At 38.4% G+C, this 17,130-nt stretch overlaps 1 protein-coding gene across 1 annotated transcript in view; it reads right to left on the bottom strand.

The window, feature by feature from the left end:
* The window catches only part of ARHGAP15 (Rho GTPase activating protein 15), a 325,750-nt gene that overhangs the window by 298,752 nt on the left and 9,868 nt on the right, over nt 1–17,130 (bottom strand). The window contains exon 2 of the mRNA XM_065637984.1: nt 11,500–11,679. Within this exon, the coding sequence (XP_065494056.1) occupies nt 11,500–11,664 (165 nt within the window). The 5' untranslated portion in view covers nt 11,665–11,679. The remainder of the gene's footprint in view (nt 1–11,499; nt 11,680–17,130) is intronic.

Below are 17,130 nucleotides of genomic sequence, written 5' to 3'. Positions count from 1 at the left end.
GCAGGTTTTTTAACAATTTGCTTAACTTGTGTCCAAATGTCTTCAGGTTTTAGTGCTTACAGGTGGCCGCTTTAAATTTACACTTTAATTTTGAGAAAGATCTAAACTGGGAACACTGAATTTACAGTTTATCATTCGCTGATAAAAAATGGAAAGCTCAAAGTTGAAGTAGCCAACTACTGAAAAGAGTTGGCACCTGGCACTTTAATTTTTAAACATTGGTTTTTTGTGTGTGTAATGAGGTTATAAACTAAGAGTCTGACTTCAGGACCACAATCAAGAAGAATGAGCTCTTAAGGATGACAGAACTGCTGATGTGAAGCTCAGTTGCTCCAAACCCCAGGTTTGGTCCAAATAAACACACAAAAGTTTGGATGCTCATCCGGGTTTTCTACCTGCCTCAGGGCTAGAGATGTCATGAGAACAGATTCGCTCATCACAGCTGCAGCACTCCCAGTTCTGGCTGTGGATGGAATATCCAGGAAGACAATTTTTCTTGCAGAGCTCTAGGGAGTGGGGGGAAGTAAGGGAAAATGGGATAGAGTATTTGACAATCTTTCAAATTTGATTCCAAAACTGCAGGAAGATTAGAAAAGAGAACACTTTTTCTGTTTTTTTTTTTTTTTGCTTTATCTGGGTTTTGGCTGTACTCTTAAATGCAACTTTTTACTGTAACTGTCAGAGTATGTGGCAGCTCAGATGGTCAATAATCATGAAAAGAAAGGCATAATGGTTTCTAAAGTTTCGGCACGTTCAGTCCTGTCCTAAAGTTAAGAAAGATAAGCTGGTAGTGTTGATCTCTGAAATACAAAGAAAAGATTTTTTTTTTTTCCATTGGCTGTATACTGAAAAATGAAGCTCCCTATTCTCTCGAGTGTAGGGTCCTCGGCTCTTTGAAGGGGAAGGTTTGAATTCCAGTCTTGCCATGGCTGTGAGTTCGTAGTGTGTGGATGCAAGCACACGCGGAAACACAGAATCACAGATGATCAAGACCTATTTCCATTAAGGCTACGAGCCTCACCAAGCAAGAAATCAAACAGAGAACAAAATATTACCATGTTAACATGACCGGATCGGATTCTGCACTTATTGCTCCTGCAAAAAAGAGAAAAAGCTGACTTCAAAGGGAATTTGATCTGATTTAGGGCAGGAGAATGCTGCTGTCAACTATTTGTCCAAGAATAGGCACATTGCCTAACAAGGACACTCTGCTGCTTGTTTTAAAACCTCTTCTCGGTGCATTAAACAACATTAAGTAAGCATGTCGTATATAGTACAATAGCACGTGTATTTAGGGCATGCACAAAATAATTTGATCCCCATTTCACTGCATCAGTAGTGTATAATTATTTCACTGCAGCAGCAAAACAAACAAAAACCACTCTGGTTCTTTACCTCTCCTGTCAGGTTGCATTGGGTCACTCCGCGTCACATGATGTGATATAATGCAACTCAATGCAAGGAGACACATGTCCCTTCTCATTGGAAATTTAAAGAAATGGAGCTTACTTTTCCCCTGTGGGAAGCTATGCAGGTCAGGTGCCCAAGACTAGCTATGGGAAGCCTGCTATCATCTCAGTTTCAGTACCTACATATTTCACATCTTATGGCATTTTGAAAGGAAACGTGTTAGATGCCACAATTTAGCTGTAATGCAGTACTTAATAAAGATAACGTAAGAGGAATATAATTCCACGGCTTATGTTCCTTGTCATGGTGTGCACTGACACATATTGCCACAAAGACTCTTTTAAACAATATTTTAAGCATACTTTTTTGAAATATACACTATAAAACCTGAAAGCCCCCAGAGAAACCTAATGCCACTAAAAAGCACATGGGTATAGAATCAAAGGAACAGAACTGATTAATGACAAAGCCAAAACAAGACTTTTTTTGATGAAAAATAGTGAAATAGTTAAGCACAGAGAATATAGATAAGGAAAATGTACAGGACCTGGGGCCAAGTTCCCCTCTCAGTTACACTAGCATAATTGTGGAATAATTCTATTTCAATTAATAGAGTTAATATGCTGAGAATAGAATTATCTACGTAATGAGCATGATTGAAACATAACAGTCGACCCAGCTCTGAGGCAGAGTCTCTAGTGTGTGTGAATGAGATAGGCATCATCCTCACTCCTCTTTTATATGTAGAAAAACAGAAAAAAAGAATAAAAATCTCTTGGCAGGCCAATGTCTAAGCTGGGACCAGGGAAACATGGCAAATTCCAGTCCAGCTCCTTCTCCACTTGGTTGCAACAAATAAATAGAACAGAAGGCTATCATGGAAGTCAAGTGAAATATTACATATATAAAATATTACATAGATAAAATATTATCTCCCTAACACCATGGCATGTCACTGTCTCATTCAGGAAGCAAAGAGGTGCAGCTTTATAGTGAGTTGGGACATTCGGCATCAGGGTGGTAACTTCAGTGTCATTAACATGTCTATATATTTGAGTGCCCCTGTTTACAGCATAAAATAGCAGAAAAATTAGAAGTCTGCGAAGCACGTTCAGAACAGACGCAGGAAATACGTTTTTCCTACTAGCAAAACAACACACAAAGATCTGTGGAATGGACTAAGAAATAATGAAAATGTTACAAAAGGACTGGGATCATATCAATTTGAATTATACATTAAATTAAAGAAAATAATACAATTCAAGGTGTTCTGTTTAGTTGAAACGTGATCCCTAAGTTTTCTTAGTCTGCTCCATTTCCTTACCAGGACAGAACAAAGGCTTCATTTTGTAGTTTTAGAACAAGCATGTTGTGGGCTACAAGCACTTGATCCAACCCCATGATTGTCCTTTAGCTTTGAACAAGCTAAGGCAAAGGAGAGAAACATTTGGAGTTCTTACAATTCACCTCATTTACATCCAGTTCTTCAGTTTTGCACATTTTTGATTGAAAGCATGAAGGGCGGGTGTGCCTTTTTTTTGTTTCTCCTAAATTCTTGTTGGTTGCAGAGCCCCAGTCACCAGTTATCACTGAGAAATGAAAACTCCTGTCTGCACCTGTTCCCTGCTCTTAAACAAGCCATCACATCTTCTGTAATGTAGCTAAAAAACGGATATAACCATAAGTTTTCACTGGTATTCCATAGATTACAATAAACCAAATAATTTCAAAAGAAACATGTACTTACTCCTTGCATTTCCCTATGTTTTCTGAAGAACTACTAAGTCAACCCTAGAAGGTATTTTCTGAGCGTTTCTTTATCTGCTTTTCTATCAGTTTGGAAAACCATGGCTTACTTCTCTAAATGTCTTGGGGAAAAAAAAAATCATTGGTGAAAAAAAAAATGCAATAATATTTAGGCAGAAGAGCAGGGTCTGGGCTGAACTGCCCAACATCACCTTTGCAGAAGGCACACATGCCTTGGTGTCACCAAATGAAGGTGAGAACTCTGGCCAGACAGCTTAAAGGGTGAGTACAGGGTTCCTGGTCTAGCCCAAAGGTCTCACACCTGTGGTGACACCCCAAAGCACCAGGTTCTTGAGAAGAGCCAGCGCTGGCATCTCATGTCTCCACAGCTACTGCCAGCATCAGAGACAAAAATGGCTGTTAAGAGGCAAGCACAGACGAAAATCTGAAACAAAAGAAGTGAAGCATGAGTTTTCAGATGGTAAATTAAATAATATTTTCACGACCAAGTTTTCTTTTTTCCCCCTGAAGATATACATTACAACAGAGGGAAATGCCACATCTGAAGAAAAACAAAAACAACAAAAAAACACACTTCTAATTTTTTACCCTTTTTTTAGTTTGTCCGGTTAGCTTTAAAATAGTTTTTAAATATTTACACCATGCTTTCTATGAAACGCAAAAGGATTTGCAGGCTTTGAGGAATGCACTGGTCTTGTTAAGCACCCCCAAAATTGTAGACAACTCTGTTAACGGTAATACAAACATTTCATTCTTTCACTAGATACTGGGAAAACAACGAGGAGATATTCACAGAGAGGATGCAAAACTTCCTTAGCAATGCGTTCGGTTAGGAAGGTATTTCAATATTAAGCATCACTTCAAATAATTGTATTTTCGAGTGACGGGCGCTGGGAACATCAACATTTTGGAGTCAGCGGCTCTTCTGGCTAGCATCTCCTCTATTTCTAAAGGGGAAAATAAATAATAATTTAAAAAATAAATAAATAAAAAGCCAAGCTGTTTGGTAGAGACTTGTGCAGCATCAGCTGCTCCACCTGTGATCTCCGGTGCTGCTCTGCCCCCTTGTGCTGCTGCTCCGCGGTGCGGGGACCGCTGCCTGCAGAGCCCCCGCTGTCACTTCTCACTTCTCCGGCAAGTTCAAGGTCAGTGCCTAGCTATTTTCAGCTCGTCTCTTCTTGATCCATGCAGAGAAATGACAAGGTAACGTGATTTGGGGGTCAGCTGTATTACAGGAACCGTTACATAAACGGAGAAAGTGGAAATCAATCCCAGCTGACAGTGTCTTCAGGATAATCAGCGCTCACTCCATGCCGCTGTCAGCTCTCCTGCATCAAACACCATGTTCCTTCTGTCAGATCTCTTTAACAAAACCGTATTCTCACTTTTGGCAAAGTAAATAAGTATTTCACTCGGGCTTGTATTTAATTCATTGTTTAGAGAACTTTAACACTTTGGACTTGCAAAGAGTCCCCGTTTATACGGGAAAAGATGTCTTAGCCTGTCATGTCCATTACTGCCTGCAAAGGGCGTTGGCAAAGATACAGTCGAGTCTTACGAAATACCCCATTCTTCATATTTTGTGCTTGATTTCTTCCTGCAGACGATTGTCCTCCAATTCTCCATTATTGAGCAGACCTCGGCTTCCCAAAATGCTTACCTACCCCACCGTCACCCTCACCCCAACCGGATCAAGGATTTTTCTCTAACGTTTCAGGACATCTTCCTCAATTTGTTTGATTATTATTACTTTCTCTGAACCATTTCCTCCCCTAACTAGACATCTTCCCTAACGCAGAATTATGAACATATCATTTCACAAGATGTGCCGCGTTAGCCGCGTCTCGATGACAGCACATGGTATGTCAGTTTAGGGAAAGAACAAGCGATTCTATCCCACCCACCTTGTGCTCCCATGAAACTGCCAAGCCCGCAGTACTCTGCCGAAGAACAATTTACCATAATATTAGTTGTCAGTAAATTCAAAGACGGAACTCCTAAAGCTATAAAATGGATTAGAAGCAATTCAAAAAAGAATTAACAAACTAGAGTAAGAGTATACTGTCAACAAACAAATGCTTCATCATAGCACTGTAATTTGGAATTTTAATTACCCCTCTGCTTCTGTAACAAAACAATGTCTGAACTGGCAGCCATTTGAATCTCTCACAGGTCATTGAGCATTCTAGTTAATTACTCTATGAATAGCCTGTTTTTCTCCCCTCTGGAAACACGTTTCTAATGGCAGTCAAGGTCTGACAAATGTGTCATCTACATAATTAGCTAGGAAGCAACACAAAACATTAAACATGCTTTGTGCCGACAACTATCAAAACATTTCATTTGTTGTCAATTATTCATTACTTTGTAGGTTCTGAAGGGGTTGTTATTATGGAAATAAGTCCAGATGCTAACAAGGTTAGAGTTTTTTATTCAAATTAGTAATCAGAGGACTAACTTTAAAAAATGTATCCCGTGTACGTTTATGGCAGCGTTCAATCGGTACTAAATTATAAACGAATTTAGTTAAGTTCACGTTAAAATAGCCATGGCAGAGCACATACACTAATTTGTAGAGTTGCATCTCTCTTTGAAGTTTTAGGATCTAAGCAGAAGTAGCAAACTTTCAGAACCTTTGGCAAGACTAATTTGTGCTTGGTAAATAGAGTAAAGATTTTCACAGCATGAGATAATGTAAGATTGCAAAAAAAACCTGGAGGTTTTTGAACCTTTTTTCTACCCTTCTGTCACACTGAGTAAAAGTCAAAATCAGCAATTCCGACTCATATAATATCTCTTCTGAACTTCAGTTTGGTTTAACAAGGAAGCCAAACCAGTTACATTCACCACTCCCTTAATAGAGCTGAAATGAATTTATCCTCGCTTTTAAGAAGAAATAGGTGCTGGTTATTTCTTTTTTCTACGATCTCATTATGATGCTGCCTATCAAGCTACGCAGCTGAAATGGTACAGTGAAAATGTTTGGAGGAGAAATAAACGGGGAGTTTAACAATAAAATTAACTTTTTCCTTTTTAGCCAAGATTATTTCAGTTGAAGTGCTACAATACAAATATACGATAAAGAATACCTTCTCTCAGGGCATATATAAGAAAAAAAAGAAGAAAAAAGGATGGGCGGGAATATTCAGGAAAACAAAATCTCTAAAAATGCCTGCACACTAAACGCTGATCCTGAGAAAGGGCTGGGAGGCAACTTGCGTTGAGCCATTGGGAAAAATTCTTTATTGAACGGGGTAAACCGAACCCTCAAATATTCTAATGCATTAATGTTCTCCTTTCAGTCTCTAAGTCAACGGGGTTTATGGTATGTAGAACACACAGGAGCATGTCGGGGCACGTCTGGGAGCGATGCCCAGCGCAGGCCGAGGCCTGTGCCCCGGAGCCGCAGCAGCTCCTCAGGTGGGGACCAAGGGACACGTGTGTGAAACGCCTGAAAAAACGGAGTCAAGGGCCGAACGAGCCATTCCACAAACACAACACACACCAGAGATCCAATCTAGGTTTTGAAAGCACAAAACCAGTCTGAATACAGTAAGGGGACGTATGACACGCTTCATTTTTCATTCTCCTGCGCTCGGAAGGAGAACTACTAATGCTACTCAATAGTTTTTTTGGGGGGGGACAATATTCGTGTTCAAGAAGTAAAACTGGGCTCTGTTTATGCACTCACTGCTTTCATACCTACCGTGAAATATTTGGAGTGAACGAGGTGTAAGCTCGCATTTATTAACAATTACCACACTTGGCATAGGAGGCTCCTATATTTTTCTACATCTGTCCCAATACTATTATATGATTTGTGTAACACCTTGAAGGGAACACAGCTATTTCCTTACACTGATGGAGGTAGATACATCTATAAAGAACTAGTGTGTGATGATAACATTTGCAGAGAATAAAGCCTAGGCAGTCACTATTAGAACACAAAAAAGAGAGTATTTTTCCCCTTCTGCCTCAAATGTACAAATCTATGATAGGAGAAGGTTTTCTGCTTTTAGAAATATTTTGTCAAGATTTGTTTTTACCTCCAGGAAAAAAAAAGTAAACTGAGGAAAGAAAACGAATCCTCAACAACTTTCCCTAAATAAACTATACCATAAAAGAAGCTCTGATGATCTCTCAGAGATTGAAATAATCCATTTTCAGCTAAAACTACCCATAGCAATGAAACTGAAAATACTCTAAAAGAGGGCTGGAGTCTGTCTTGTAATTAACATTAAACAGATAACATATTTATGAGGGAGTCAAAATATTTGGGAAGCCGATAATCCTGTAAGCCTTAACATGGTATAAAAACAACAAATAAATGCAAAGTGTTACTGTTACACATGCCTGCCTGATCAATGGTTTTCACATATTGATCTATAAATGGAGTTGACAGTCTGTGTTGGCTGCACATTTTCCAAGCAGCTCTATTTTTGTACAAAACCAATACGGGCAATTACCTTTGTTTGAGATGCCAAGTCTTATCAATTCAATGTGATTTAGTGTCATTTTAATTAAATATCAGGATCTACTTCAGGACAATCTATACAAACAAAGCCTCAAACTTGACTATAAGCTTGATTTGAAGTAAACATGTACAAGCCCTGCAATTTCAAAATATGGCTCAAAAACTCTGCTAAACAGAAGGCTTATATTTTTAGCAATTTTATTTCTGTCTTTTTGGCTAGCCATAACTTTGGCAAGTGTTCTATGATCACAGGAGTAAGAAACAAAAGAAGATTGCTTCCCGTTTCCCTGATAATGTATTAGAGAGATAAATAAACATACCAGTTTGTTTAACCTAATCAGAAAAAGCTCTAATACATTAACACTTTGGAATGACTAAATAGGTTCTAATTCTTAATATAGACACCAACAAAAAAAATAAAAATTAAAATTAAAAAAAAGCACATTTCATTGTTTGAAGTTGTTCTGAATGAAGCAAAATGCACTTCCCTGGGCTTTAACAGATGAAACCAGCAAATATTCACTTACATTGCTAGTTCAGACACTCACATTAAGCACAGAAAGAGCCCTTGCTTACCATAGTCTGTGTCCAGCTTCGTGATTTATGCTCTTTAAACTCTACATTAATACCAATTTCAACCTTTGCACAAGCATTTCCACCGAAATAAATAACGTAAACCCCCAATAATCTGTATTTAGCTTTTGCATCAATTAGCTTATGCATTCCATATTTGCATCTTCACTACTGTAAAATGCGCAAGTGCATATGGCCCTACAGATGTATGATGCATATTCTTTGTCACACTATAGAAAATAATCTGTCCACCTTCAAATGTATAGCCCCAGGTGTGCTTACAAGCATCACAGCAAATGCTTTAGAATACAATATATCCCTTAGAGAAAATTATGTATTTTCTTCTTTATCAGTCACAAGTGATCTTTCTAGTCTTGTGCCTGGTTTTCGCCCTTTATTGTTTGGAGTCATTTGGGGTTTTTTCCAAATATATTTTAGAAATATATATTTCTATTGATTATTCAGAATGTGCCAAATGCTGATTGCCTTAATCCACTGAATTCAGTAAGTTTTGCATAAGTTTGATAAAGATGATTTGACCCATTTATTAATTGAACATAAGGTATAGTGCACATGCCAAATATTGGCCACGGAAGAGTAGTATAGAGTCCCTTATTCAGCTATTTCTAGTGTTTAAAAAGAAAAACCTCTCATGACACAACAAAAATATTCAGTCAGTGTAGGATAGAAAACAAGGATGATCAGTGGATACGTTATAGATTTTATCCATCATCTAAACAGAGGCAGACTGTGAAAAACAGAAAATTTCCAAACAGAGAAATCAGGATAGATCTTTTTTCTCTTCTGGCACAAAATAATTAGCTTTGCTTAACGTACTGGTAATATGTATTTTTTAGCAGGGCGCTGTGTGCCTTTAAAGGCAAAAGTGACAGCTGTGTATGTAAAGGCACTGGAAAAGAGTGTCATGAATTTTAAAACACAATTACTAAATGTGAGATATATATATACATACACATACATGTATGTGCGTGTATATGAGTTGGACCCAGCTTTTTCAAAACAGACAGAACCTACTTGCCTCCATCACTTTCCCCAAAATCCTTCACGAGTCACATGCACAGATTCAGATATGTCAGGATGCATTGATATATGCAATTGATATTCCACTGGTCTTTTAACTTCAATCTTACTGCATTTCAAGCATGTATTATAAAATGTTTGGATCCTTAGGAATTTTACTTTTAGTTTGGGTGTTAGCAAACAACTTTAAGAGGCTTATTGAAGTAAATACGCCAAAACACTTCCAGTCTGTCAATATCTAGTCAGAAAATTCTGCATGGCAGAAAGAGATGAAAAGAATCAAAATAGAAAGGAAATTAGTAGCATGGCAAGCTTTCAATCTATTATGTCGGAGCCAAGTTTGCTTGGTAAAATGACTTATACTCAGTAAAATTCCTCTTTTATATAATTAGCTACTAAACAAATGTAACACAAAGCAACTTTTACAGCTCTCAACCAATGAACATATATTGTACCTGCTACGATTATTGGAATACAGTGGTGAATATTTATGTCTAATTTAACTTTTTAGAGCCCTTGCCCTGTAACAGTGCAGCATACTATCCCCCAAACCAAAGTTATGTAACAAGGTAATATCAACAATGAGAAACTGCATGATAAAATCCTGCCCAAAAGTGAAAAATGCTAATTTTGTCTCATTTAGCAGCTGGATACAGAAATGCTCATTAGTTTTAAGAGGGTTAATCCTTTTAACTTTTGCATATTGATATGCCAATTATGCCTAATTGTACAAGAGGCATCAGTCAAGGTAATAGTGCATAAACACATGAAAGTTATTAAGTACATCCCAACATGTAATAAAGTAGGTGTTAATTGGTAGCTGAGTTCTGCAGGCTATTGAGGTGGATAATTCATTGAGAGATGGATCACTTGTAATTTCTCTACATAATTCCTTTTGCAGGCTCATGCTGTGATGTTTTCATGCTTGTCAAAAACAACTGCAGCCTAGTGCCTTTTGTTAAACACAGCCAATAAAATATGTTAGGCATCATTAAATATACTTAACTTTTAAACTTTTTCAAAGGTACAGTTCTTCCTGATAATACATTATAGTATTCCCAGTAAATTACTATAAGCATCATTTCAGGTTTGTAACGGAGGAACATTTCATGTCAGATAAAAAGGAAGAAACATGTACAGTTGTGTCTGAGGCAGACGTTATCGTTTAAATGGAAGGTGAATTAGTATCTTATCGGCTGCTAAGATCTAAACAGATTTTTCTCCACAGAAATATAAGGTGATATGCCAGACAAATTAATGATTAAAATAATGTATTTCTAAATAAGTTTGAATTTTGAGTTTGAATTTGAGTAAAAAGGGAATAAAATACAGCTGTTATTGTAGGCTTCCTCCATTTAATAACTTTGTTAGAAAGCTGAATATTTCATAGGAATCCATTACATCAACGAAACAAACAAATTAATGGCTGGCATGGTTGTGTGAAGTGACTGAGACCTGGGACTCTGTCCCTAGCTAGCAGAGTTTTCACCCTCATTTGCATTCTCTGAGAACAAAATGGATCTGGAGTCCAAAAAGTGGCTAACATTGCATAAATAATTTTGTAACATCATATGGCCTCAGCTGCAAGTTGCCACCATTATGGAAGAAAATTAACCAGGGGAGACTCATACCAATCAGTTTGTTTAGTAGCTCAGAAGGAGTACAGGGGCAGGGATGCAAAAGGCAATAGAGTTCATCACTAACTATTTAATTAAAAAAAAAAAAAAGTAATGGATGAAAAATGAATCAACTCTTTCAACTCTGTCAACTATTAAAATAATAAGATAACTTCAGTGCCTGATTTTTACAATTAATTTATTCTTAGAGCAAGAATTATTTTTTTTACTGACAAAGTCGTCCTTTATTTACAGAGTTGTAATTTCGGTTTCTTTTCTTTTGCCTGGTTTTAGCCTTTGCCTTTTGAGGAATCGCGGCATATATATGATACTGTAAGTACTATTCTCTACAGCAGCCATACTTAAGTGCTGTAACACTTGGTAGTTGCAATGCTGAGTAGATACTATGATCCTGGCCACCAAAGCCAAATTCTGTGCTTCACTGAAGGAAAATTGTTATTCCAGTGCTTAGGCATACTCCTAAAAATGTAAATAGTGCAAGTAAATCCCTCCCTGCAAGGGATGATCGTGAAATTAATATCTTAACCACACTTAAGATAATTCTGTAGGTTTTAAAAAACGGGAAGAGTTAGAAAATATTAGTAGAACTTTACTTACAGGCTCAGTGACTTTCACGTTCTCGGACAGAATCATAGATTTGCTTTGGCTCAGTCTATCGTGGTGACTATTGGCATTTTTGATCCTCATTTGAACAGCCCCCGTACTGTGGTGGGAAGGATTAGGCTTTTCAGAGGCCGTATCAGGAGTTGTAGACCTTTCCATGGTTACTGGTTTGACCTGAAGAACATAAAATAAGAGTATTAATCTAGGGACCCTTCATATAAAAATGTATCAGTGCCAGTTATTTGCAGTCAGGGCAAGAAGATGAGATATCTTGCTGGCAAGATCTTGATCATCTTTGAACACCAGGATCAGCTGTGCCAGCCTGTAGTTTTGTTATTGTCCTTATCACTCATCCATCCAAACCGCCTTGGAAGAGTTAGTTTATGTAAAAGATTACCCTTATCTCAAAAGCCATTCTCCTCTATGGCGTAATCTCCCTGCAAGCCCCTGTCACGTCCAGCTGGCAGCCACTACACTTTGTCTTTGGCCCTGCTCACACTACGCATTTTTAAATCTTGCAAAGGAAAACGACAGGCTGTGAAGCCAATTAACATATCTTACCTCCACAGTCCCATATATGCATGTTGCAAGTGCATTAGAGGACCACGCTGCAACCCTGTGGGTGTCTTAAACTCAAACCCAGGTCTAATAAAATTTATCTTAATTTTTACAATTCTAATGACAGCACAGATGGGATTTTTGTTTCTCTGTTCATTTTTAAAATTTTGAAATGGAGAAATGGCTGAACACATCAGCTCTCAAGTGCTTGGAAGGACCTTGGGGAACTTGTACAGAGTGATCACCTTCTCTAGCGGTGCTGCTTTTCGACCTCCTGTCTTGGCGTTAGTGCAACTCAACAAACTCCTTTCTAGCTACTCAAATTCCCAAAACATTTTTCATCATCAAGAGTTGCTTTATATTTTCTGTACAAAACATCAGGACAATTATGTACAACACTTGCTCTATTTTCGTCCTCCCTAGTTCACCCTGGTACTACTATATGTAGATTGTGGGTGAAATAATATGGTAAGAGTCACAAGGAAACTTGCTATTTGAATTGCTATGTAACCGTATGAGAAAATGTTCAAGAAAGAGACACTGTATAAGCTGGAATTGCTCATTTCCCAGCTGTGGAGCCAGGGAAGTGGAAATCCATTTAGGTGCAGTTATAATCTAAACTGTTGAAAATCGGCATTTTCAGAATGGTTTTGAAAAGCCCAACTTTTTCTAGCAACATCTCCCCAGGCTCTGAAGACTCTAAAAGAAGAAATTCCCAGATTTCAAGAAAGTCTATTTCTCTGAAGGCATCAGAGCAGAGGGAGACACGGTACCAGTGTGAAGGTGGGAGAGGGAGATGAGGAGCCTTACCGCATATCTCTGGGCAGGACCACAGCCATTGTGCTGCTGGAAGGACACAGCTCTTGTACTTTCACCCTCTCCTGGCCCTGATAAATCAATTCGTTACAGGAAACTGCCTCCGATGTGGAGGATGATAACAAGAGGTCATGTAGTTACAGCGTGGCTGAGGTTGGAAGAAACTTCTAGAGATCATCTGGTTTAAAACCCCTGCTCAAGCAGGACCACCTAGAGGTGGTTGCCCAGGACCATGTCCAGAAGGCTTTTGAATGTTTTCAGGGGGTTTGAACATTTTCTCCCCCGAGACGCCCCTCACCACCCTTTGTAGCAGTTGCCACTAAAACCCATGTCTCAGGGACACTTTGCCATTTTGGCAGTAAGGTCTGCAGCAGCTCTAAGAAGGAAATGATTTTTTTTTTTCCTCCTTCTAAACTTGGAGAGTCAAACTATTTTGTATTTCATGTTGGTATCAAGTCAAAATTGCTTCTCAACAGATTTTCAGTAGGCTCCAGGCTGGAGAGCTGATCAGACTCGAGAGACAAGAGCAACACTGGCTCTGTCACCGATCCAATGTTTGGCTGGAGAACATCTCTCACATTTTCTTCTGAAATCTCCCACCTACAAAACTCTGAAATATCTCTTCCCGGGAGTTTTAATCAGGTAGTTTCTGTCTGGTGTTGTCAGTACATGATGTGGTATAAAAAAGTTTAATAGTGTGACAAAGCCATGCCCTGGATCTCAAGCAGGAACACAGTCGAGAAATGACAAGTCTGCAGACATCTGGAAATTTTTATTCTAATAGCTTTGACGTTAGTTAATTTTCCCGAAAACTGGAACTAATTCACACATATCAGAGTATTACAAGGAGACTTTCTGAGGCAAAATTACAGGAACCACCATAGAAGAAAAAAACCCCAAACCTCAACATTTGCACCATCAGATTTTATTTGTCTTAGTGCAGAGGATGGTGAGATCCCACAGAATATGAAGGAAAAGAATGAGTCACAAAAGTTGCTCCCTTAGAATTTCCAGGTAGAAATCCTTTTCTGCACAAACTCCATTAAGACTCCTGACAGCGTCATCAGCCATATATGCCAGTAGATGGCACCCTGAATATGAGCTCCACAAACACATTGGCCTCGTATTCGCTTTTGCAAGAATTTTGTAATACTTATACCCTGCCCTCTTTTTTTTTTTTTTTCTAATTATTGTCTTAAACTTTTAAAAAATAGCAGAGGAGGAGACGGTCAGGAAACATATGAAATATTAACAGAAAACAGAAGGAGGATCGTATCTCATGCTTTTATGATTTGGTGTTTCCAAACTGTTATTAGCGGCATCAGGGCCAAGTTTGGGCTGGTTTTGCAGGGGAATTCATTTCCCTTACTTTGGAAGGCAGAGTTGCCAAGCCCTGTGCAACTGCTTGTGAGGCACGCCATGTTCATTATATAATTAGCTAATTTGCCTTTTGGCAAATAGTTAGCATCTGGATATAAATTCCGGTTTTGAAACCTCCTATGGATGATTTGCTGGAGAAAGGCACTAAACCAAGACAGACTTTCCAGCCCCTCCTCCCCTCCTCGTTGTTTATGGAGTTCCTGGAGCAAAGGGGCAGCACAATTTTAAGGCGTTCAGCTAAGAGAAGGGGGACAGGGGAACACCCTGAAAAATCCTCTTGGATGTACCTGTTTTGGGGCATTGTGGAACAGAAGCTGCCAGTTGGATAAAGGTGGGAAAAGTCAGGCAACAACGCGGATACAAGAAAAATTCTTGACATGAGATTGGATGGATGATACAGGAAGGGAAAACTGATTCATAGAGTGGGGAAAAAAAGGTTACAGTGGATATGAGAAAGGAGAATAATTTCTGGAGAGTGAGTAGATCAGCTTACTTATGGGGCAAGAAACACCCCTGAGCTGAAGGGACAAAATAATGTTTCTGTCTGGGACAGCAAAATCAATTCAGTCCTACACAAACAGCCACTTTCGGAGACACCCTCAGGAGTGGACTGACCAGTATTACCCAAGAGCTTTATTTCATGAGTTTTGATACAGTACCAGCAAAGTTAGCATGTAAGTTTTCTACAAAGCAAAGAGTTAGTTCTTCAAGAAACAAGAGGATAGCTGTATTTCTAAATTTTGACTTGAGCTATGCTTATGTCTCCTACAGCTACATACAGTGACAGGATGCAAATGTTAATTCATTAGCAACTTGCACCAAGCAATAGGAAAAACATCTATCCATTGTTAATATAATTTGTTGAATTTTTTATTCAGGATAATGAGATTTAAAATGTTTTATATTTATTTTCACTATTTATTAAAAAAAAAGCTTTTAATTTCCTCCAACTTCACTCTTGATGACTTATGCACCACTATCAAGTCAGAAGCATAATGAACATGAAAGTGCTCAACATAGTAGTGTGAAAACACTGCAAAGTTAAAGTACATCGTGTTATATTCACTAATTCCATTCTTCTGCTAAAGAGCATACTGCACATGAAGAGCACCCACGGAAACCTAATGCAACAATATTAGAGAATAAAAATCAGCACTAGATTCACCATTAAGACTTGATCTGTGAGCTTGAAGAACCATAAAAATGGAAGAGGAAGTTAAGAGTTAACAAATGAAAAACCAAGCTAATGCCACACACGTGGTGAGTCAGAGCATTCTTGTAAAAGAGAAAACATATTGCTGTGTCTGTGAAAAAAAAAGTGTTTAAAATCAACACACCTACGTAAATATTTCTGCTGTTGGGTTTTGCTCTTAGCCTTTGCTGCACTGTTTGTTATCTCTGCTGAAGCACAGCTCAGGGGCAGTAGGTGCTTAAACATACGACTGATGGAAATAAAGAGGGACAGACGAAAAAACTGTAGGTAAAGAGAGGGGATAACAAGTAAACTGCCACATGGCTTTTTTCAATTATTCTTATCTGCACCGTACTCTGTATTTTTTTTAACCATCCCCACGGCGCTGCTCTCACAGCTGACACGTCACACATCTGCGTCCAGGGCACGGACACGAACAGCAAAGGCTGCTGAGGGATACGGTGTCCTGGGCTGGTGCCCAGAAGAGTCCTGAAGCCAGATTATCTGAGTACTAGAAAAACAGAGAAATCCATTGTAATGAGAATACAAAGCAGCTGTAACATTCCTGTGCCTTTTCCTTTTAAGAAAGATGTCATCCAGCCTGGAATAATTTGTACTTAGGAAGAAGCATTAATTTCAACCATCGGTCATATTTCTAGTCAAAGCAGGAGATCAGAAATGACACTACATCACCATTGCCTGGATCTTTACTCCAGTTTTATCCTTTTATATCATATAGACAATAAAACAGAATTTTGTGCCAAGTTCAGCCTGCTGTAAAATGTTAAATGTCCTAAACTCAACAGCAGAGTTTCCCTTATCAACCAAAGTTGCAATCTCACCAGTAAATATCACTGACTTAGTTGATACATCCTAAGTCCTACAAAAGCCATGCTCATCAGCCTTAATTATCACATTCCCTTTTAATTTTTTTACCTGTTGCAGCCATATTAGACTTTCGATGGTGTCTCTCAGAACAGACAACACACTAATCAAGTATCATGGAGGTCATCTTAGCTCACTGGTCTAATTGCTGGCTTTGTAGTCACTCTTTTCTAGCCCAGTATTTGAACTGTCTGCAAATAAAAGTGGAAATGGCCCAGAGAGTTCTTCAGGCAGCTGTAACTTACATGTACAGTTACCCATGCCTCTCCTGCGGTCAAAGAGAAGACTAAATAGTCTTTTCTGTCTTCTTTGTAGAATTATCTCACTGCCCAGTATTTCTCTGTTACCACAGGTGGAGTACACTGCTCAGCATATTATTAATAATTTTATTTATGCTCTGAGATATATAACCCAGTCTTTATGAAGGATGCACTTAAAGGTGAATTTCTTGACACCGCTTGGCCTGAATCGCAGCAGATTTCTGAGGCAGCAGTGCAATATAAGAAGTAAAGCATTTTCAAGCATTGTTGTTAAACAGCTCTTAGGCTACAGAATGTTTTATCCCCAAGTTTTTAACTTGATCCTTGATATGACAACCATTTCAACCTTTTTGGCTTTTTCTCTCAAGACATTTTACAATAACTCTTGATTAATAACTACATAATTCTCATGATTGAAGTCTCATAGCTTAATATCCTGTAGGAACAAAGTGTGATAAAATTTGAAATTATTTCTTCCTAGTTTGTGCAATCCAGGACATGTGGTACAGACAGGTCTTAAAGGCCTGATCCTGA

This window comes from Caloenas nicobarica, chromosome 6 (genome assembly GCF_036013445.1).
Source record: "Caloenas nicobarica isolate bCalNic1 chromosome 6, bCalNic1.hap1, whole genome shotgun sequence".
Taxonomy (NCBI): Eukaryota; Metazoa; Chordata; class Aves; order Columbiformes; family Columbidae; genus Caloenas; species Caloenas nicobarica.
The sequence above is the reverse complement of the archived record's forward strand: the minus strand, read 5'-3'. Positions and strand labels throughout refer to the sequence as shown.